Here is a 21,447-nt window from a genome sequence, read left to right on the forward strand (position 1 = left end):
AGTGTTTATATCATGATAGGGTACTGAATTCTGTTGGATTTATTTTCTGAATTTCTTGAGATGATCATGTACTTTGTGTCCTTTATTCTATTAATGTAGTGTGTTACATCCATTGATTTTTTTTTTTAAGTTTATTTATTTACTTGGAGAGGAGAGGAAGCGTAAGCAAGGAAGGGGCAGAGGGAGAGAGAGAATCCCAAGCAGTCTCTGCACCGTGGGGCTCTGTCCCATGAACCGTGCGATCGTGACCTGAGCTGAAATAAAGAGTCGGACGCTTCGCCGACTGAGCTACCCAGGTGCCCCTACCTCGTCTGATTTCTGTGTGTTGAACCAACCTTGCATTTCTGGGGAAAATGACCTTTGATCATAGTGTATAATCCTCTTGTACTGGGGCCAGACACAGAGATCTTCTCCCTGGGTAGTAGCATCTGCTGGGTTGGCATACTGGATATGCTAGAGCAGACAAGCATCTGGTAAAGAAAAAGGGTAGACACTTGGGTCTCAAGATGTAAGGAATGAATTCCAGGCACTTGGGCTAAGACAGGGAGTGGACTCCAGGCAGGGCTGTGGATATCTACTTACGCTGCGTGGTGGAGGTGTAGACCGATGCTTCTCAAATTTTAATGTGCATAAGAATCTCCTAGAGAGTGAAAGCACATCGCTGGGCCCTACCCCAGGGATACTGATTGGGTAGGTGTGGGGCAGGGTCCAAAGACATGCACCTCTGGGTGATATTGATGCTACAATAAACCGCTCTATAGACATAAAGCAAAATAAACATGAACCGTATCTTCTACATCAGCAGACCCTTGCCAGCACCCGAGAGGGCATGGGCCACTTGTCTCCATCAGCCCGTAGGACCCAGGTATAAAGCCGATTCTGTCTTCCAGAGAAAATGGAACCCAGGAGACTTCATTAATATTGTTTTCTTTGAGCATTAAAGGTACATGGCCAAGTGGGTGGAAATAATGACGAGTCTCATTTTAGAAATGAGAACATGCCTTCTTGTTTTGTCTTAAATCAAAAATCCCAGAAGATGTCGGTCATGGAACCCAAACCAGAAATCTGGCCTGCCTGTGCATTTCATCATGCAGATAACAAATAGGATTGTGGTTTGTTTGTTTGTTTATTTTTTATTTTTTTTATTTTTATTTTTTTTTAATGTTTACTTATTTTTGAGACAGAGAGAGGCACAGCATGAGCAGGGAAGGGGCAGAGAGGGAGGGAGACACAGAATGTGAAGCAGGCTCCAGGCTCTGAGCTGTCAGCACAGAGCCCGACGTGGGGCTCGAACTCATGAACTGTGAGATCGCGACCTCAGCCGAAGTCGAACGCTCAACCGACTGAGCCACCCAGGCGCCCCATGTTTGTTTGTTTCTTTAAATACAAGCCAAACGTTTTCAACAGGCAACACTGGGGCAGGGGCATGAACAGAGGGAGATTTGGGCAGGGAGAGGATGTAGTTATGTGAAAAGGCAGGGCTCGAACCACACATCTATGGTGGCTGATTCAGATATTTAGAGCTCTCAGCCCTGTTTTCTGTAGAAGCTCTTGGGATTAGCACCAACTGCAGAGAATTAAGACTTTAGAATCATGGCTGCATGACTTAGGAGATCATGTCTGCCACATGAATGCAAAAAACTAAAGTGGATGATGCTTTTTTATACCTAAGTTACGTAAGCAAGGCCACTGGACTTCAGGAGTGGAGATAAATGGCAGTTAGAGTATCGCGTATTATACTTTTACATGAGTGACACATACACACGGAAACACCACGCTAGTTTAAGACTGTGAGCTGGGCCCAAGGGAAGAGAGGAAGGGGACACCAGTATCTCTAGATGCCACAACTGGCTGCCGGATTTGGCCACACGAGGCTGAGAGAGCAAAGACAGGAGTCGCAAGAAGGGACCATGAGCAGGTGTCAGTGGTCAGATCGTGAATTCAAGAGGTCTTTCCCGAAGTCCTGTGTGCGACCCTGCACAGATGATTCGAGGCGGTAACTAACTCCGCATTTTCCTCAACTTGGAAAACGGTGATCGTCCTGTGTCACAGGATGGCTCCGTGCTAAGGAAAAGCGCACAGCGCCGCGAAGCAGAAAGGTTCCTCAGGGGCCAGAAAGTTTCCGGTGCAAAATAATCAAAACGACACTGAAAGAAAAGACCCTTCGGAAAACGCTCTGCTGTTGCAGGGATCCAGGCAGAGGCAACTGTTGTAGAAAGTATTTACAGGCCCACGTTTAGAATGTCTTCTGTGGTCTGCAATTCAGACCCCGAAAGGCTAACCTTAACATCCCATTCCCTTATATCCGCTCACAAATGGACAGAGGCTCAGGCGTGCCCAGGACACCTGGAGGCTGCTGGGTTTGCATTTTCATGTGGCAGCGGTAATGACATTTCCTAGAAATAAAAAAACCCCTTAACTGTCTCCACTGCTACATTTCAGTGAGTACACGATAGGGATTTTCAGCTCGAGACAGCTCCCTGGGAGCAAAACCGGCTCCCAGGACACATTTGGTTTCCCGCGGGATCAAATAAAGAGCCGGGGATCACGTGCAGCAGGCGGCCATAAGTCGCCAAGAGCAGTCTCTCGTCCACCTGGGTTCAAAGGCAAACGTAAGGTACGCTTATCGTGCGAAAGGCAGATCCCGTTTCACCTAGCCGTCGGGAGAATCTTCTTCGATTCCCCTTTCTTACAGTTGGAGCCGGTCCCTTAACGATACCTTCATCGGAGACCACTGCCACCAAGTGCACATTCCCGCCACGCTCCCCGACCGCGGATTACTGGATGAACTGCTGTATCTGTTGTCAACTGTAATCTATAGGTATTTATGTTTGAGGCAGTGTTAAAGCACTTCTCATTTGTACGTTTTCCTAATTGGCTTAATATTTATGGTGGAATATTTCTGATCTGGGGAAAGCTCGGGTAAACTCAGGCATTATTTAGCAACGTGCTAATGAGGGCCGTCCAGTCTTGGAGGGGTGCGAAGTGAGTCATGGTGCTCGGAGTCTGAATCCAAGCCGGCCTGCTGGGGGGACGTCGCTAAAATATCTGAAGTAAAATCCGAGGTCCCCAAGCAGCTGTTGGGTTTGCAGAGCTGTGGCCACATAAACTTTATTGGCAGTAAACGTCGCCCCTGCACACGGACGGCGTGCCTGTGTCCTCGCTCGCTGGGGATACTGTCCCCGCCTGGACGGGGAGGGCCGGCCGCTCTGACGGCTGGGGCCAGGGCATGCCCGCTGACAGGCGCACCACGATGACAGAAATTCACTCTGAGTTGCAATTAGTGGCACTGTCATTTTCGGGGGCTCCTGCCAATTAATTAAGCCTGTCAAACAGCAAAACCACAGCGCTCACATGATAATTTATATCGGAAGAGACGAGCCTCATGCAATGCAACGTCTTCCTCCACAAACAGGATTCTCCCTGAGAGCGCTGAAATAAATTAAGACAAAATAAATAAAATAAAATAACCCAAAAGTGCGTGCGTCGTGGTGTTGGGGGGCGGGGGGGCGGTGGTGCGCTGGGCACGGGGAAGAAGAAAGTTAAGCTGTCCTTGCTCTAATTGTTAACTCTGATCGCCGGAGTAGGAGACAGGCTGATTAAAACTCCAAACGAGCCCCCAGCTCCCTGAACCCTCTGCGTCCGTCCGGGATGATAGAATCAGAGGAGTTTATTCATACCATTAAGCCCCAGAGAACTTAATTGAAGGAAGAGCACAGCCCGGACCTTGACAAGCGGGAGGTCACAGTAATTGCTGCCGGACATATTTAACATTAAGATAATCAGGCCATTAATTACCCTTTGGATCATTAAATCAGCCAGTTGCAAAATGAAATTTCTGCCTCTATTACTCACTTGAGAGACCACAGGGGTGGCCTTTAATTTATCAGTGAGCCTGAGATACAAAGGCTGGGGTTGGGGGAGGGCAGGCGGGGAGGGGGCCGCGCGGTGGCGGTGGCGGCGGGGGCAGGGCATCAATCCGCCATGCTTGGTGATCGTGGCAAATTAACTAGGTAAGATAACCTCCGCTTCCAAAGGCAGAAGCTGGGGGTATGTAAATAGATGAGGGCAGACAGGGAGATCAGAGTCTGTGCACCACTTAGCAGGATAATAAAGGAAATCATCCTTGATTATCAGTGCTAATTTGGACACTGCCGGTAGCTTGTTATGCGTGTTCTGAGTAGCATTTAATTAATTCAATTGCTTGTTAATGAGGGAAGTGACATGTGGGGAGCAGATGCCACCCAAGTACAGATGGGTTCTGGTCATCACGGCAGAGTCCTTTCCCCCCCCCCCCATCCCTCCCCCTGCCCATTTTTTTTTTTTTTTTAAAGAAAGAAAATAGGAAAAGGTGTCAAGCATAGAGGAACACTCAAAAGAGACAAAACACTGACCTCAGCGGGCCAAGAACTGTTGAAAAATAATAAGATGAGATAATCCTGGGGCTGTGCGGGGACTCGTGTTCCCTGAGGCCACATTTGGAACAGTGCATCTTTATGCCAGAACTTTGAGCTCGAGATTACTACATTGTGATCTTATGATCAAACCTAACGAGACAAAGACGTGGCCAAGTGGTACTGCTTTTAATATCTCAGAGTTAACGGTGGGGATCCAATTATTTTCAGTTTGGATACATTTCCCCTTTATCAATATCTCCGTGTGCATAAATAAGATGAAAGTCGTGTTCCCAAATCAAAAAGGACCGGAACTCGTGTCACTGGGCAGACTTGCTCCGTCTGGAAGTGTGCGGCCGGGCTCTCCCACGCAGATTTCTGACGTCCGGCCCCAAATCTTCCTCCCGAAGGTGGCATCTTTTTATAGGTTAAAGACAAGAGGGGAGTTGAGGCATGCAGGTGACAATGACAGAAGGAAAAAGAACGCTCAAAGAGGCAGCAGAGTGTATACTAAATCAGCAACGCGGCTCCCTTCCAAGTGGGATCAGAAGGAAGGGGGATTTCAGTTGGGGTTCAAGCTTCTCCCAAGGGCCCTTTATAGCACCGAAAACACACGTCCAGGCTCCTTTGATTTCCGAGACCGAATCGGCTGGCTCTCAGACCACCGTGTAAATAGGCTACCTGCCCCGGGATGCAAACGGCTACCGGTCCCTGCACACCCTCGCGGGCCAGATGCCTCGATGCTGAGACCCTAAGACGGGAGTCGGGAAGACAAACCAGGCAGCCGAGCAGAGTCCAGCTTCGGCCGCGAGGAACACGTCCCGGAGGGCTCCGCTCGGCCCTGCTAGGAAATTGCCGTCACTGCAGTCAACCCGGAAAGCTTCCAAAGTGGAACGGGGAATAGGAATAGAGAAGAAGGACACACCACAGTGAGGCAGAGTAGCCACCGCGTGGCCGGGGAGGGGAAGATGTCAGAGGTCTGCAGGGACGGACGCCTTCGCCGCGTGCTGGCCAACGCGGGAGCCCCAATTTCCTCCACGAACGCGCGAGGAATTTCGACGCTCAGGTCAGCAAGAGCACTGGACACGTGGGTTCCAAGCGGACCCGTTCCTGCTTTGCTCCATGCGCTCGTTTGCTCAGTTGTTCACTCACTCGAGAAACGTGCACTTGATGTCTCTGCCTCCGAGCCTATGATTCCTTGATTTGAAAGGGTCACCAAAGAGCTCCCTGACTTCGCCCGATGGCCACAACGTGCGTGCTAACACTGGGACCAGAGGAGTCCTGCGTGGCTGCCGTAGGCCCCACACCCCAACCGCACACAACAACACAGCGTATGGTGCGATACGCAACTCGCACGCCAAGCGTCCCGGAGTCCTCGCCCCACAGACAGCCTACCGCTGCCCCTCCTTACGCCCCTAAAATCTAGTAAATTCCATCCACTGTCACCGCCGCTCTCCTACTTCAGCATCTGCACTTAAAATCAATATTTTAAGTGTGTGCTTAAATGATATCAATAGCAATTAGAGAGGGGAATTCTGATTCCACCCCAGATGTAGTTAATTGTCGTGGCATCGATATCCTCTACCCTGCTCCTTTCTCTGAATTAAACCTCCATTACCGAGGGGGTGGGGGGGATGAAGGGCATCCTCTCCCCTCCTGAGGCAATAAATTTAATATCGAATGCACTGGGAAAAAAGGGCAGTTGTTGCAGAATCCATCCAAAAAGATTTTTTTTTTTTTTTCTTCCTGGGAGTAATTAAAAGATGCTTTTCTTGACTAATGATTCCCCGGTTTAGGAAGGGGAAGTCAATACCGCTTCACCGCCGTCAGCTTCGATTGATCACAACGCTGCTCCAGCTTGAACGGCAGTTCTCAGGGCGGCTGAGAATCCCTGGAACCAATTACGAGCCGTCCGAAGCTGCCCTCATCAGGGGTGCAGGGACAGCGAGCAGAAGGCCAGCCAGCTGGTCAAAGGCGCCTGTTTTCCTAACTCACCCGCGGGCCTGGGTGACGCCAGTACGAGGTGGTTTCGGGGAGCCGGTTGTTTCTTTGCAGAAAGATGGGCTGTATTCTACTTCCTCACGGTCCTAACTGTGTGTGTGCGTGCGCGCCGTGTGTGTTTGGGGAAGAACGGCCCATTTCTAATTATATTCCACTGTCAGAATGAATCTTCTGAACAAGACGGAATGGACGGGGCTGCTTGGGAACGCAGCTGGGCCCTTTTCCAAAGAATTCCGAAGATTCTCTTTCCCAAAGAGATCCAAAGCTGGATCCATGGCACTTGGCCTTTCCTTGGATAGGAATAAAAATTTATTAAAGTATTTCTTTTTAGAAATTACCTTAGGGCCAGGTTAGAAGACCTCCCCCCTCCCCCCTCCCTTCCTCCCCCCTCCCCCCTGCTGTTTGGACTAACGATCACGGTCTCTGCAGAGACCACAGGTGGTGGGTGTCGGGGCGGGGGGGGGGGGGCACGTTTCCTTGTCCTGGGACGGCGGGATCCAGGCTCCATATCCACTCTCCTTTCACAGACCGAATTCCACGCGGAGATTCTAGCCCCAACTTTGCGTTTTTCCTTTCTATGTGAGGAAACTGCACGAGGCAGTGAAGATGGTGAGGGTTCGAATCATTGGTGCACCACTAATGCGAAGCTGTTTCTTTGTTTTTGACAGTGTGTATCTACGGCTTTCTAGGTATAACCCGCCGGGACCACAGCCTTCCAACTGGCCTCCCTGCCTCTTCTCCATCCTGTCCAACAACGTTGCTAGCTGCCTTTAGCACTCTTGGATCAGGCGGATCACACGTGAACCCATAAACCCTCACCCTCTGGCCACTCCGGAGGTGCTGTTATAATACACCCCAGCTCAAAGGCTCTCCCCAGTCTTTGCTCTGCTTTGGCCCCAACATCCCCCCTCCTCCTCATTTACCTGGTGGCCCAGCTCCATGGGTGGTGACTCCCCAGTTTCTGTACTCCCCCACAGGCCCTGACTTTGCCCAGGCCATGCTCATTCCCCCCCCACACCCCACCCCCCCCAGGCCTGGATGTCACCCCACATTTGAAAGTCCAGTTCAGGTGCCATTTCTCCAGTGAAACTTCCCTGGGACACACCGGCTATAGGAATCCCTCTATACTGTGAATTCTCCTGAGTCCTGGAACCCTCAGCTGGCCCCCCCGGAACATTCACAAATCACTGTAGGTGTGAAATCACCATTTATCGCTTCTTTTCTACAAGAAAGCGCTCGCTGAGTAACAGCTGAATATAAATTAAAAACAAAACTCCCTGGGAGAATTACTAAAGGCACGAAGAGACATTCAATTCTCAAAGCTGTTCATCCTGTTAGATATTCCAAAGCTCCCTTTGGAAACACCACGTTGCAACATCACCGTCACCACAGCCTTAGAGAGAGGGCTGAAACTCAGCGGCTCTTAGCCAACAGCGAATGGGATCCAAGAAAAGCTGGGATTTTGCTGCAGTCACTTCGTATGTGAGAAAGGAAGACTATAAAATGTGTCCAATATATAAACATGGGATGTGTACAATGCTGGAGAGAAGAGAAAGTTATGCACTCAAGAACTTAACTCAAATATACAAATTAGAACAATCAAGTCCCTGTACGCACACAACCTTCACTTATGAATGAAGATGAAATTAATATAAAACACTTATCAGTTAAAAGTACCCACCCATATCTTTGAACACTCTAAACAGTAGCTAATTATGATAGATTTAGAAAAACAAACTTTTCCAATTCAGGGTATTACAAATAACATATCTGCTCCTTTTACACACAAACAATAAAATGCATGATTAATTTTTTTTCCAACTTATCTCAATGTTCTCTGCACTCCTACATTAAGCTCAATCTGATTTCCAATCATATTTCGCTTTTAGACCTAACTATCCCCTAAGGAAACCGTATCTATGAAAAAATAGATATTAATAATACATAAATTTGTCTTTTAAGAATGCTCCTACACGACGGCCTGCTCATTTCTATGTTAGCGTTAAACAGGTCAAGATAAAAAACTCAGAAAAGGGTACTGTTTCTTCAGTTTGTAGTTAAGCTGTCCCCGTGGGCACTGTGTGGTGGAGTTCACCCATGAGCAGCTCACCCAGCCAACTGAGGCAACGCCAGACAAATACGCTTTGGGTGCTTCTTTCTCCCTTCGCCCCCCTCCCCACAGGACGCTTGACGTGAAGAGCAGGTTAATAACACACCAGCTTCATTCTCTAGAGTGAACCGAAGGTGGCACCACAAATTCATTTTTCAGTGTTCGTAAAACAAAGTCCACCGACGCTGCGCAAATTATTGTTGCTCAGCGGCAGAAACCGCCTTCTCACGCCTCAAATGGGGCACAACCGCAGACCACCATGGGCACTTGCACACGGTCTCATCCCCAGCAAAACAAGCCACAGGGCTTTAAAACGTGCTAATGAAGGGAGACCCCTTCTCTCCGTCCCTCTTTTCACACACCCGAGAGGCCAGAGCGGAAAGCGAGCCCCTTGCCCCTCCGTCAGAGGTGGAGACGTGACCCTGGACGCCTCCTGGGGGCAGCCGCCCGCCGAGATGGAATGACCCACTCTCCTCGATGAAGCAGGCTTTCTCGGAAGACATGCCATTTTATCACCTCTTAGGTACATTAAATATGTATGTGTACTCAAAAACGGTTTATAATAGCTGTAAATGAAAAATGAGAAAATAAATGGGCTCAAAATAAATGCTTTTTTTACACTGCGTAACAATTAACATTAATGAGGACTCACCATACGTTATGCCGAACTTGGCTGATTAAATGTGTTAGAAATATATTTTAGGAAAATAAAATATATTTTGTTACTATAAACTTACTTATTGTGGGTGTGTGTGTGGGGGGGGGAGGGGCGAGGGAAACCAACTGAGCAGATGCTCATCAAACATATAAGAATAACAACATTAAAGAATCAAAAATTCGTAATTAGTGTTAACAGCACAGCTTACACCTATTAGAAATGTATTAATTAAAGTGATATATTCATAAGGTCGGAAGCTTAATACATTTCTAAGAGGGAGAGAGGAATCCCCAAGGTGTAAAAACAAACATAAAAAATTAAGGAGTCTGAATTATCCACGTCTGCTGAACACCAATTTTAAACACAGACATTTCTATGCGGGCTCCTCACTATTCCTACAGGTTGCCAGGGCCATCCATGTTGAGCCTGTCGGTAAGCAGTAAGGTCATTTCCAGTTGTCTAACTGTTGGCAGAATGCCCTCGAGCCATACACCTTCCCACGTCCCTACCTTGTGGAGTCCAGCGAGGGCTTCGTCCGACCCTGGCTGCTCTCCTCCCAGACGCTGTTGGCCAACTCATTCCCGATGGATGACATCACCTTGATGAGCTCGATGGGCCAGTCGTCGAGGTCCAGAGACCGGACTCGAGAAAGGTGGGTGCCTAGGTTCCGGTGGATCCCCGAGCACTCGATGCACATGAGGGCTCCCAGGTTCAAACTGGCCCAATTAGGATCTGTGGGAAGAGGAACAGGGGGTCAGACCATCACCACTCATTCCAACCGCCCTTAGGATCTCAGGAACAAAGAGGCCAGTTACTAGACCTCACAGCCAGCAGTCCCTCCCTGGAATCACGTGGCCTGGAAATAAATGCTCCCTGGCCAGGACTCCATAGGGTCTTAGGCATCTCAGAAGGTTTGATATGTTGGGGGCGCCTTTTAACAATCTGGCTTCGGCCAAAGCCTAGGGATTTTCCTACATGATAAAAACAGCTGCCGGCACTGATTTGGACAGAGAAATGCATTTCCCAGTCCCCCGACAGTAGCATTCTCGAGAGCGCAGATGCACGTGGAAAAGAACCATACACGACTTGCATCTACTGTGGATGGCTGCTGATGGAAGGAAAGAGAGCACTCGAGAGCGCTACGATATCCCTTGTAAACAACTACCTCAGCAACCACAGGCATATCTGAGTTCTCAATAGTCATAAGATGGGACACATTTGCAGATTTCAAAGACAAAAGGCAGGCAGGCACACCTTACATAAGGGAGCGACCTTACATAAGGGAGACCCCTGGAGTAACTCCAACTTATCTACTACTGCTGGCAAGATGGTGGGCAGGGTCCGCTGGTTAGGTGATGACCTTGCTGGATCAACCCTGACCTGCAGAGTGAATGGCAGGGCTTTAGGCTGTGACGATGCACCAAGGGCAACGAATGAGTTTAGGGGATATAACTTGAACCCTTGAGCTGGGTCACTCCCAGTGTGAAACTGGCTGGCAGCACTGGAAGACTGAGAAGGCAGGCCCCAGGTTGGCTGCGTGCCAGATTCTAGAGCTGAGGCGGATTTGCAAATATGGCTCTCACCTTGACAGCCAATGGCTTTCACCACCGACAGAATCAAGTGAGGCTTAAGTCATCCAGGAATAATCGGTATTTACTCCAGGTCCCCTTGAAGAGTCGAGGGGCCTTGTAGTCATTCACCAGAAATCAGCCAGCCATTTGTTTCGTATCTCATGTACACCATGGAAAATGGTGATGGATACCATGGGGGAGATGGAAGAGAAGAGAGGTCCGTGACTCAGAGACACTGCGGTCGGGAAGAGGAAATGTACGTCCCAACTAATGACAGCAATAGTCAACCATAAAAATAAACAGAGTAAGGGAACGCAGACTAAACACTGAAGGGTACAGTTAAAGAGTAAATGTACGGGCAGAGTGGGAAGGAAGAGGTTGGCCATAACAGGTGAAAGAAGGAGGGCTGCATGGAGGAGGCCTGGCCTGGGCCTTGTGGGATGATCAGAGAGGAGCGTGGGGGGTGGGGAATGTTTTGCGGGACACCCCTGCTGCGCCCCTTCACAGCCCTACTTCCTACACCCACCACCTCTGTGTCTGTACCTCTCGATCCCAACCTGGCCTCTATCCCCACCTTTCTGCTGGAGCAGGGCAGCCAAAGTCACCAGGTCATGCAAAATCTGAAGGGCTGTGTTTAACCATCATTTCACTTGATCTCTGGTTAGCCCTCCTTACAACACTGCCTTCAGATGCCTTTTTGGTCGGTACCCTCCCTGGATCTTTCTAGCACTCGTCGGGCTCCCCATCTTGATTTCCTTCCCTACTTTTCCTCCTGAACCCGCCCCTTACTTCAGGGGGTCCTGTCGGCTTGTCTCTTGATTCTATGCTCTTTCCTGAGCCAACTCAATGCAACCCACAGATCTCGTTGTTACCCAATGGTTAACAACTATCCACAGATAGCATCTGCCTCAGTGAACACAGACACGCTCCTCTCTCCGTGCTGCACATGTGATTACCGTCATACATTTCCACTTGGAAATCCTGCAGGGACCTCCCTGTCCACGTTTCACTGAACGTCGTCTCCTGCCAGGGGCAACCCCATCCCAGCAAGTGGCACCGGTTCACCACTTATTTCAGCCGGGATCCTGGGACTCGACCCTGATTCTCCATCGCTCCCCCAGCCAGCCAACCACCAAGCGCCTCAGTCTCTCGATGTCCGTCTCCTTCCTCCTGTCCCCGGTGCTCCCCACACGTGCCCCGTTTCACGGCACCTTCCCTGCGGAAGGGGTAGGGTCAGGGGCGCCAACCTCTTCCCGTTCGTGACCTCTCCGCATAGCTTGCCCCTGTGTGTAGTTTCAGGTGGAGAGAACAGCCCAACGACAGCAAGGGACCTGTCCCCAGGGCTGGCGTGAGGCGGGGCGCACGTCCTAGGAAGCCACGAGGTTCCCGTGCCCACCTCCACCCATCACCGAGCACCGCTGGTGAATACTTTCACACACTGTCCCCACGGTCACCGCATGCCGCTCACCTGAGCCGTGGGAAGAGTCTCTCACCAGGTGCCACTGCCCGCCCCACCACCGCAACCATTCTCCAAGTTCTCCTATGGGCACAGGACCCCACTGTCCCCGACCCCCGGTTTAGAACTCAATGCACTGTCGCCTTGCCCTCCCCCATGAGCTTCAGAGGCCTCCCTGCTGTGGTGTCCCCGGAAGGAGGACAGCACGCACCGGACACAAGTCAACGACCGCACGCGGATCTCCGTGGAAGCTAGAGAATCAGAAATACCAAGGGCGGGAGGGGAGTGAAGCATGGCTGTGACCTGGGGTCACCTCAGTTAAGTCCAAGGGCTACAGGGACGTGGCCTCGTCTGAGCGCCCTGCCGCTGGGGCCACAGGAAGGATGGCCTTGCCTCTGCTCCAACAGACGAGAACGACAACTTAGCAGGCGTCAGCGGCTAAGCATCGCCAACAGAACTGACCAGTCACACCCCCCGCACCTCCCGGGACGTGTTGGGGTGTCGCGGCCCTGGGCTGCCCCTTTAGGCCTACAGGTGAGGCCACACAGCCTGGCAGCTCTGAATCGTCTCCTGTCTCCCCTTCCGGCCTCAGGGCCCTCCCTGTCCAGTGCAGGGACCCCCACGGGCCTGTCAGCACACGCCCTCCTGCCCCGTCTGCCCCTTGCAAGTGTCTCTTATGAGGCGAATGAGGCCCGTCCCCGTGGGGCTGTCCGAGCGTTAAATGCTGTGAGGTGACCACACATGGAAACGCAGTGCTCCGTGTTGGCTAGAATTACGTTTATTCCTTCACAAATCCACCGCTGTTTCCGTGCCAGGTTCGGGGGACAGAGCAGCAAACGGAACACAAACACCGTTGCAAACAGAAATGTGGGACTTGGGTTCTCCGGGGCAGACCGACAGTGAAAAAGCGAGAACAACACACACAAACACACAACGCATTGGTAAGGGTGTGCCCCGAGAGAACCCCGCTAGGGAGCAGAAGAGGGAGCCCGATTCGCGTGTGTGATTTAAACCCGGGGGTGGTCAGGGAAGGCTTCTTTGAGGCGACATTTGGGCAAAGACCCAAGGATGTCAGGCTGACGGTTACGTAATTTGCAGTTCCTGTCTATGCCTGCAGGAAAGAGCAAGCGACAGAAGCCGGAGGTTGAACGTACTCCTACTTTAGGTTTTTCTGGGACATCTAGAGTTGGGGGACTGGGGCTGGTGTCCCTTCCTATGTGCAGGCCTGGGGTCCACAAAGATAAATGACGCGGTCCCTGAGATCCGGGGGGACACGAGAGAGAAAGGCACTGACCACGTTAATACGACACGGCGGGAGGAGTTCACGCCAGTGATTTCCATCCAGGGCGTCGCAGACCAGCCAGGAGGGAGGGGTCCGCTCTGACCGAGTAGGCAGCAAGGCATCATGGATGAGGGGGCCTTGGGGCCGTGGAGAGGCTGAGCTGCCTCTGCCAGCCTGTCCATGAAGGTCAGGCGTGCTGGCGAGATCCACGCCAGGGCTCCAAGCTCTCGGGTTCTCGAGGGCTCTCAGGGGTGAGACTTTCCTTAGCGTGTTCCCGGTGGACGGTTGGCAGCAGGGGTTCTAAACAAAGGCTTCCGCCATCCGATGAGTCCGGACCCTGTCTGACGCTTAGCTTCACCGCAGGATTTCCCAGAAGCACAAACATCCCAAGGCCACGGCTCCTCAAGAGGTGGATGCTGTGGGTTTCCAAGCTCCCTGCATCACAGACTCCCTCCACAGATGGGCACCCACTCTGGGAAACAGGGTTCCGGGGTCTACCAGCTGTGCGGACAGGGTCTCCACGCAGTCTGGCACATTCTCAGGAAGAACAAGCGGGTGGGGGTTTCCACAGCCCCAAATCCCAAGTGACACAGAAATCCCCAAGCCCTATGGGGACACAACTGAACTGGAGGTGGGGGGGAGGGTACTGTGTTCACAAGCCAGGGGGGATCACCCAGAGAAGGGGATGTGGCATCTGGAGCCCAACGTTCCTCCCATGTGACCACTGGACACAGTGGTCCTCCCACAACGTTCCTCCCACATGACCACGGGACACAGTGGTCCTCCCACAACGTTCCTCCCACATGACCACGGGACACAGTGGTCCTCCCACAACGTTCCTCCCACATGACCACGGGACACAGTGGTCCTACTACAACGTTCCTCTCACGTGACCGCTGGACACAGTGGACCTCCCACAACGTTCCTCCCACATTGACCACGGGACACAGTGGTCCTCCCACAACGTTCCTCCCACATGACCACGGGACACAGTGGTCCTCCCACAACGTTCCTCCCACATGACCACGGGACACAGTGGTCCTCCCACAATGTTCCTCCCACATGACCACGGGACACAGTGGTCCTACTACAACGTTCCTCTCACGTGACCGCTGGACACAGTGGACCTCCCACAACGTTCCTCCCACATTGACCATGGGACACAGTGGTCCTCCCACAACATTCCTCCCACATGACCACGGGACACAGTGGTCCTCCCACAACGTTCCTCCCACATGACCACGGGACACAGTGGTCCTCCCACAACGTTCCTCCCACACTGACCACGGGACACAGTGGTCCTCCCACAACGTTCCTCCCACACTGACCACGGGACACAGTGGTCCTCCCACAACGTTCCTCCCACATGACCACGGGACACCACTGGACCACTGGGCCCCACCCTCAGAGGGGACAATAAGTTGCTAATGGGGGGAACCCACACCCTCAAGTCCCTCTCAATCTTAAGACCCCTTTATAATTATAAAAACAATAAGCTCATTTAAAGAAACGTATAAAGAACAAAGAAAGAAAACTTTAGAACTACCACCCCCTTCCGTTACGGTCAACTCATTTTTTTGACCTGTGCATATTCACGTGCAAGAAAAAAGCTTTCTCTTGCTTTTGCGCACTTAACGATATCCAAAGTACTCTCTATTGAAAACAGTGCTTGGGGAGCCTGGGTGGCTCAGTCGGTTAAACATCGGCTCTCCATCTTGGCTCAGGTCATGATCTCACGATGTGTGAGACAGAGCCCCGTGCTGGGCTCTGCACTGACACCGTGGAACCTGCTTGGGATTCCCTCCTTCTCCCTCTCTCTCTCTGCTCCCTCTCCCATGCAAATGTGCTCTCTCAAAGTAAGCAACCGAACGTGGAAAAAAAAAATTCTTCATGTTGTGACAGCTCATTGTGTAGCCACCGTCATTGCTGGTGACGGAGGCTGTTGCCACCTCTGTCTCCAACCACGCGGTGGAGGACAGGAGCGTGTGCCCTGCCCTCGCCTCTGCCCTGCCCCATCACAGGTGAGAGGGCAGCCGCTTTCCCTGGATTTGATCCTGTCCCTCTCCGAGGTGGGTGTCACATCTGCACCGGTACCCTCTCTGGCCACAGATCAAGCACCGTTGGCACTGACAGGCTTCCGTCTGGGTGGCCCGTGTCTCCTGCGGCCATCAGCACTGACCCACCGTTATCTCGAGAGCCAGGCCCTTTGCCAAAGCTCTGGGAGAAGGGACCCCAGCGGGGTGGGCCCCTTAGGGCGTCTCTGCCTTCAGACAACGGAGGGAACCAGGAGGCAACCCCCTGGGCACTGCTAGCTGATGGACATGCCAGGCAGGGCCCGCTCTGTTCCTGCAGACTGGCATGGAGCCCCATGTCAGCCCTCTGTGACCAGCCACCCCCCAGCGAAGCTCCGTGCCAGCCCGCAGTGCCACGGGGGTGCCACTGGGCTGTGCGGAGGGGCTCGGCCACTTCCAGGGCTCCCAGAGAGGCACAGCCATGCTGTCGCCGATGGTACACAGTCCTGAAGGCGACTCGCCGGGGCGGATACGGACCTCTTCCTTTGCATTGTGGTTTGATAAGAACTTCTGGAAGTCAAAGGAGCTGACAGGCACAGCATGGCGAGACTAGAGCGGAGAACGCACAGAGCTACCTGGGACCAGAAACAGTCACTGTCTGTCTTGCCTCAATTTCTCTTCTCTCAACTAAAGAAAAAAAAAAAAAGAAAAGAAAAAAAAGAAAACAAAATGGAAAAGAAAGCCCTTTAGTCAGTAAGAACAATAAAAACCAGCCTCGGCTACATGCCGATGAGAGGCCCCCGGGGCCCAGTCCCCAGGCCCCCCTTGAAGAGGGGATTATGGCGTCAGTAGAACACAGGAGCCCAGACCCCGTGATGTCCAAGGAAGCCACAATTGTGGTCTGGCAGGCCCGCCCCCTCCCGCCAGACCCCCTGGAAGCGTGAGAGATGACCTCTCAGCTCGGATGCTCAGGGCGCTGGGGGGTGTCCTGTGCGGTCCCCAGGAAGGCTCAGGCAGGGCCAGCTCCCTGGACGGGAGCCCGTGAGGAGCAAGCAGGCTCTCTCGGGCCGGCAGAGAGCTGCAACCTTAACAGCTTTTCTTCTCCAACACCCAGAAACAAGAGCCTTTTCTCACGTTTAACGTTTGACCTCGTACTCGCACACACCAAAACACAGACCACCCAGTGTGCATTTTCCTCCGCATCCGCGCTCACTTATAAAATAATCGAGACAACCCCCTTCACCAAGGACCCTACCGCTCAGAGACAAGTGGGGTCGACGTTCTGGAATGCATCCTTACAGATCTTTTCCGCCTAAATACCGAAAATGATTCACTGGGCTCTCCTTGACTCACTGCCTAAATAGTTTTTCGTTTCCAGTACATTCCCAAGTGTCTCCATCTCCATTCGTGTATTTTTTACATGACTTGTTCAGGTTGCACATTATTTCACCGAGAAGACATCCCCACGAACGGTTCTTCCGGTTTTGCAGACGTGGGATGTTCCGACTTTTTGCTCTATAAACAGCACTGTGTCGAACACCTTCGAAGCCAGGTCTTTGAGGCCCTTTGCTCATCCCCACGGGCTTGGCGCCTGGAGGGCACAGCTGGAGTGTGGGGCGGCCACTTGCTTACGGCTTTTTATGTACGATGCCAAACTGCCCTGTGGGAGTTTCACAGTTCATCATGAGGGTGTGGGTGGTGCACTTCCCAGCACTTTCACCAAAATCGGCTATTTTCGGACTTTCAGACGCCCCGTTTCCTCCCCTGTACGTGGGGCCCACGGCAACACCAGCATTTACAGTCACGAGCATCACAGAAGACAGGTGCGGGCCTGGTGGAGACCAGGTGTTTACAGAATGGGATCCCGTGATCTCTTTTTCCTCTGCAACTGTCACACTCGGCCTCTCCTTGTTCCCTCTGTCCCTGAATATCTGCTTGGGTGGCGCCCCCCCCCCCAACTCGGGTGGCGCCCCCCCCCCCCCCCACACCAGCCTCCCTTCTCCCGCTGCTCTGTGTCTCACCCCCCACACCTTGGCACTTGAGCGACCTACCTGCTCTCAGAAAGGACTCTTGGCCTCCAATGCACCACATACCACGGAGCCTGTGAGCCACGGAATCGGCCCTTTCCAAGGACTCTAGCTATATGGCAGAAGCAATCGTAGGTGCCTTTCCTAGCGGAGGTTCTAACAGCTTTCAGATTTTGTGCTTTTAGAATTCTAACTCTAAGGACTTTTTGATAACAACACACAGGTCAAATAACTACTCTCTTGGAACTTCATCTCCCGACACGTTTTGAAAGCAAAATTCAAAAATTCAAACAAAAGATGCTTCAAGGAAGTGCTTCAAGACCCTCTCTCACGTGGGGGCTGTGGACGCTGGCCTCAGGACCTTTCCCGTCCCTGCCTTGCAACACAGTGGCTGCTCAGAGCAGATGTGTCCCCTGTTTTTTTTTCTCTAATTTTTTAAATCTATTTATTTTTGAGAGAGAGAGAAAGCGGGGGAGTAACAGAGAGAGAAGGAGACACAGGATCCAAAGCGGGCTCCGAGCCGTCAGCACAGAGCCCGACGCGGGGCTCGAACCCACGATCAGAGAGATGATGACCCGAGCCGAAGCCAGACGCTCAACCGACTGAGCCCCCCAGGTGCCCCAAGCATGTCCCCTTTCCTGTGTGACAGCCCCGAGGTCACATCTGCTTGTTCTGTTCACGGGACAACCCCCACGGCGGCCTCCGCCTCCCTCCGTGGCTCGATTCCAAGCCGCACGGCTCAGAACACATCTCACCTCTGCTCTCACACTGGGAAGGAATTCCCAGTGTCTACGGATGAAGAAGAAAGGCTTCTACGTTCTCCGCTCAGCACCCTCACCCCCCTCAGCTCCAACCGGCTTCCAACCCAGCAGCAGACACGCTGGTCGTAAACATGTGAGCGCCACTCGGCTGCCTGTCCCGCTGCTCCCCGGACACGACGACTCCTGCGGCCACCTGCTCGCGTCCCACCAGCGCCCCCCGCTCCCTGCAAACCCCGGCTTCTGCACAGAGGCGGCTGGAGGTGCTGGGCGTCCGGAAACAGCCCTTCTCCGCGGTGGCGGGTTCTGTGGTCTCTGGGTCCCACCTCGCCCACCGGGCTCGGGCTCGGGGATGGCCAGGACCGCATCACACGCCTGCGATTCCCAGGTGACACCACGGCCGGTGCCAAGGCCTCTCACCTTGTCTCACCTGTATTTCCCTCTCATCAAAACACACCTTCATGACACAAAACATGGCCGGAGAAAGTTCTACCGAATGCGCCCAGTGCTGTGCTGAGGGCTGGGGGTACAGAGAATTAGAAGTCGGTCTTTAACCTCAAGGATACAGATAACAAAATGACTTTCTCAGAGGGAAAAGCATATTCCATACTGGACAGCAGGAAGCACGAAGTAAAACTGGGCTACTCCAAGGCACCAAGAAGTAATTATGAAGTCTGGGAGTTCAATCAGATGCTTTAGCGTATACTGAATTTAACATTGCAAAAAAAAAAAAAAAAAAAAAAAAAAAAAAAAAAAAAGAGAACTGTTTTGATGCCAAAATGATTTTGAAATTACAAAACAAAAAACCAAACTCCAGAAATCTCTGGGCGGGAATTAACAACGGACTGTAATTTTATGGAAAAGCAAACAAGCATATGATGATTGGTTAAGCAAAAGGTTAATTCCTGGGATTGGCACAGAAATCCGGGCGTGCGGCCAACCCGTGGCGTGGGGTGACTGCCGTTCCTCGGAATGCTGAGGCCTGAGGCCTAAGCGAGACCTGGGGTGCCATCAGTGGGGCCTCCGGGCGAAGGATATGGTGTTAAAATAAAATCCAAGCGAGAATGTGTCAATTCCATAAAAGCCCTTACGTGACACAATAACCCTCACACGGGAAACGACAGAAGCGGGGTTGCTGTGACGGGGGCTTTGCCGGACCATCCCGCCGCCCTCTGCCGGCCCCCCAGCCCCCCGCCCCGGCCCACACTTACTCTGGGTCTCGCAGTCCACACAGTGGGAGTTCCCTCGGATGTTTCGTATCGACTGCAAGGCCATGGCCTCACTCTGGCTCGTCAGTCGGGACTGCGCATGGAGGAAGACACACAAATGCAAGAGGTAAGAACCCGGGACACGTTTCCAAGTCCGCTGGAGACGTCGGGGAAAAACCAAACCGTCTGTCAGCAGATACAGGATGAGGGCCACTTCGAGCCGTCCCTTCCTCTCCCGAGGTCTCTGGGCAAAAAACGTAACTGATGGAGAAGGCTTCCTGCACCGGGTCAAGACCTAGCAGATGAGAGGACTCCACCGGAAAGGAGGACGGAGGGAAGTTTTGGGTCATTCGAGAGTCGGCACAGACCAGCTGCCGCTGGTTAACACGCCCTGCCGGGTGCCTGCTTCCATAAAGGTGAGAGAATGAGAAGCCGCTTTACAAGCTGTGGATCGGGGCTCAGTCAGCGCTGTGAGACACAGCCCGTGGCTCCTCGCCGGGAAGCCACGTCCAAACCACACTTTGTCCCTTGGAGACTCCCTTTCCATATGGAGACTATCTCGGCTGCCACAGCAACTAGGTCACCAATGCGGGTGGGGGCAGGGAGCGGCGTTTGTTTTTAAACAGATACGTAACTGTCTTCCCTCAACACGTTAAAAAAAATACAGAAGGGAGAAAGGAACAATATAAAATTTGTAAGTGTTGATGTGATCGTCCATACTTCAGTTTTACTAACATTCTGGTATCTATTCTAGCACGATCTGTACACACACACGTACTTATTGAAAAAGCCGGCATATATTGCTTTAGAACCTGCCCTTTAAGTTTATTTTTTTTTAATGTTTATTTTTGAGAGACTGAGAGAGACAGAGTGTGGGCAGGGGAGGGGCAGAGAGAGAGAGAGAGAGAGGGAGACTGCTGAATCCGAAGCAGGCTCCAGGCTCCGAGCTGTCAACACAGAGCCCGACGCGGGGCTCAAACTCACAAACCACGAGATCGTGACCTGAGCCGAAGTCGGACGCTCGACCCACTGAGCCACCCACGTACCCCTAGATCTGCCTTTTAGCCTAATGACTGTCATTTCTCAATGCCACCATGCTGTCCTCCAATGTCATCATCTGAAGTTGTTGTTCTACTTACAAGAACTTCTTTATGAAGCTTTCTTTGATGGACATTTTAGTGGCTTCCAATTTTTCTCCAGGGTAAACAGTGCTGTAAAGAACTTGCTTATTGCTAAAACCTTGCCTGCTTTTGTCATTACTTACTAATGACAAATTTTTGGAAGCAGAGGTGCTCGGAGAAACAATATGTACTGTCTTTTTAAGCTAACTTTTGTTTGTTTTTTTAAGTAAATTCTACACTCAATGCGGGTCTTGAACTCAGGACTCAGATTAAGAGTTGCATGCTTGGGGCACCTGGGTGGCTCAGTTAGATAAGCGTCTGACTTCGGCTCAGGTCATGATCTCATGTTTCATGGGTTCGAGCCCCACGTCAGGCTCTGTGCTAACAGCTTGGAGCCTGGATCCTGCTTCCGATTCTGTGTATCCCTGTATCCCTCTCTCTCTCTCTCTCTCTCTCTCTCTGCCCCTCTCCCACTCATACTCTGTCTCTGTCTCTCTCAAAAATAAATAAACATTAAAAAAAATTAAAAAAAGAGTTGCATGCTTTATGGACTAAGTCAGCCAGGCACCCCAGGATACGTACTGTTTTTATTTTTTTAAATATGAAATTTATTGTCAAATTGGTTTCCATACAATACCCAGAGCTCATCCCAATGGGTGCCCTCCTCAATGCCCGTCACCTACCCCCCCCCCCCCACCTCCCATCAACCCTCAGTTTATTTTCAGTTTTTAAGAGTCTCTTATGGTTTGGCTCCCTCCCTCTCTCTCTTTTTCTTTTTTTTCCTTCCCCTCCTTTTTTCTCCCTTCCCCTCCCCCATGGTGTTACGTACTGTTTTTAAAGGCTTATGTT

At 51.8% G+C, this 21,447-nt stretch overlaps 1 protein-coding gene across 17 annotated transcripts in view; it reads right to left on the reverse strand.

The window, feature by feature from the left end:
- The window catches only part of AGAP1 (ArfGAP with GTPase domain, ankyrin repeat and PH domain 1), a 549,180-nt gene that overhangs the window by 52,389 nt on the left and 475,344 nt on the right, over positions 1-21,447 (reverse strand). For 16 of the 17 annotated variants that reach the window (XR_009253932.1, XM_058700362.1, XM_058700369.1 and 13 more), the window contains 2 exons: positions 19,481-19,571; positions 9,673-9,895 (listed from right to left, as the gene is read on the reverse strand). Coding sequence is in view for 15 of the 17 variants with exons in the window: in XM_058700362.1 (XP_058556345.1) it covers positions 9,673-9,895; positions 19,481-19,571 (314 nt within the window). In the remaining 2 variants the exon portion in view is untranslated. Of the gene's footprint in view, positions 1-9,672; positions 9,896-19,480; positions 19,572-21,447 lie in introns of those variants that run through there. The other variant, XM_058700433.1, reaches the window with a different exon arrangement.

This window comes from Neofelis nebulosa, chromosome 2, assembly GCF_028018385.1.
Source record: "Neofelis nebulosa isolate mNeoNeb1 chromosome 2, mNeoNeb1.pri, whole genome shotgun sequence".
NCBI lineage: Eukaryota > Metazoa > Chordata > Mammalia > Carnivora > Felidae > Neofelis > Neofelis nebulosa.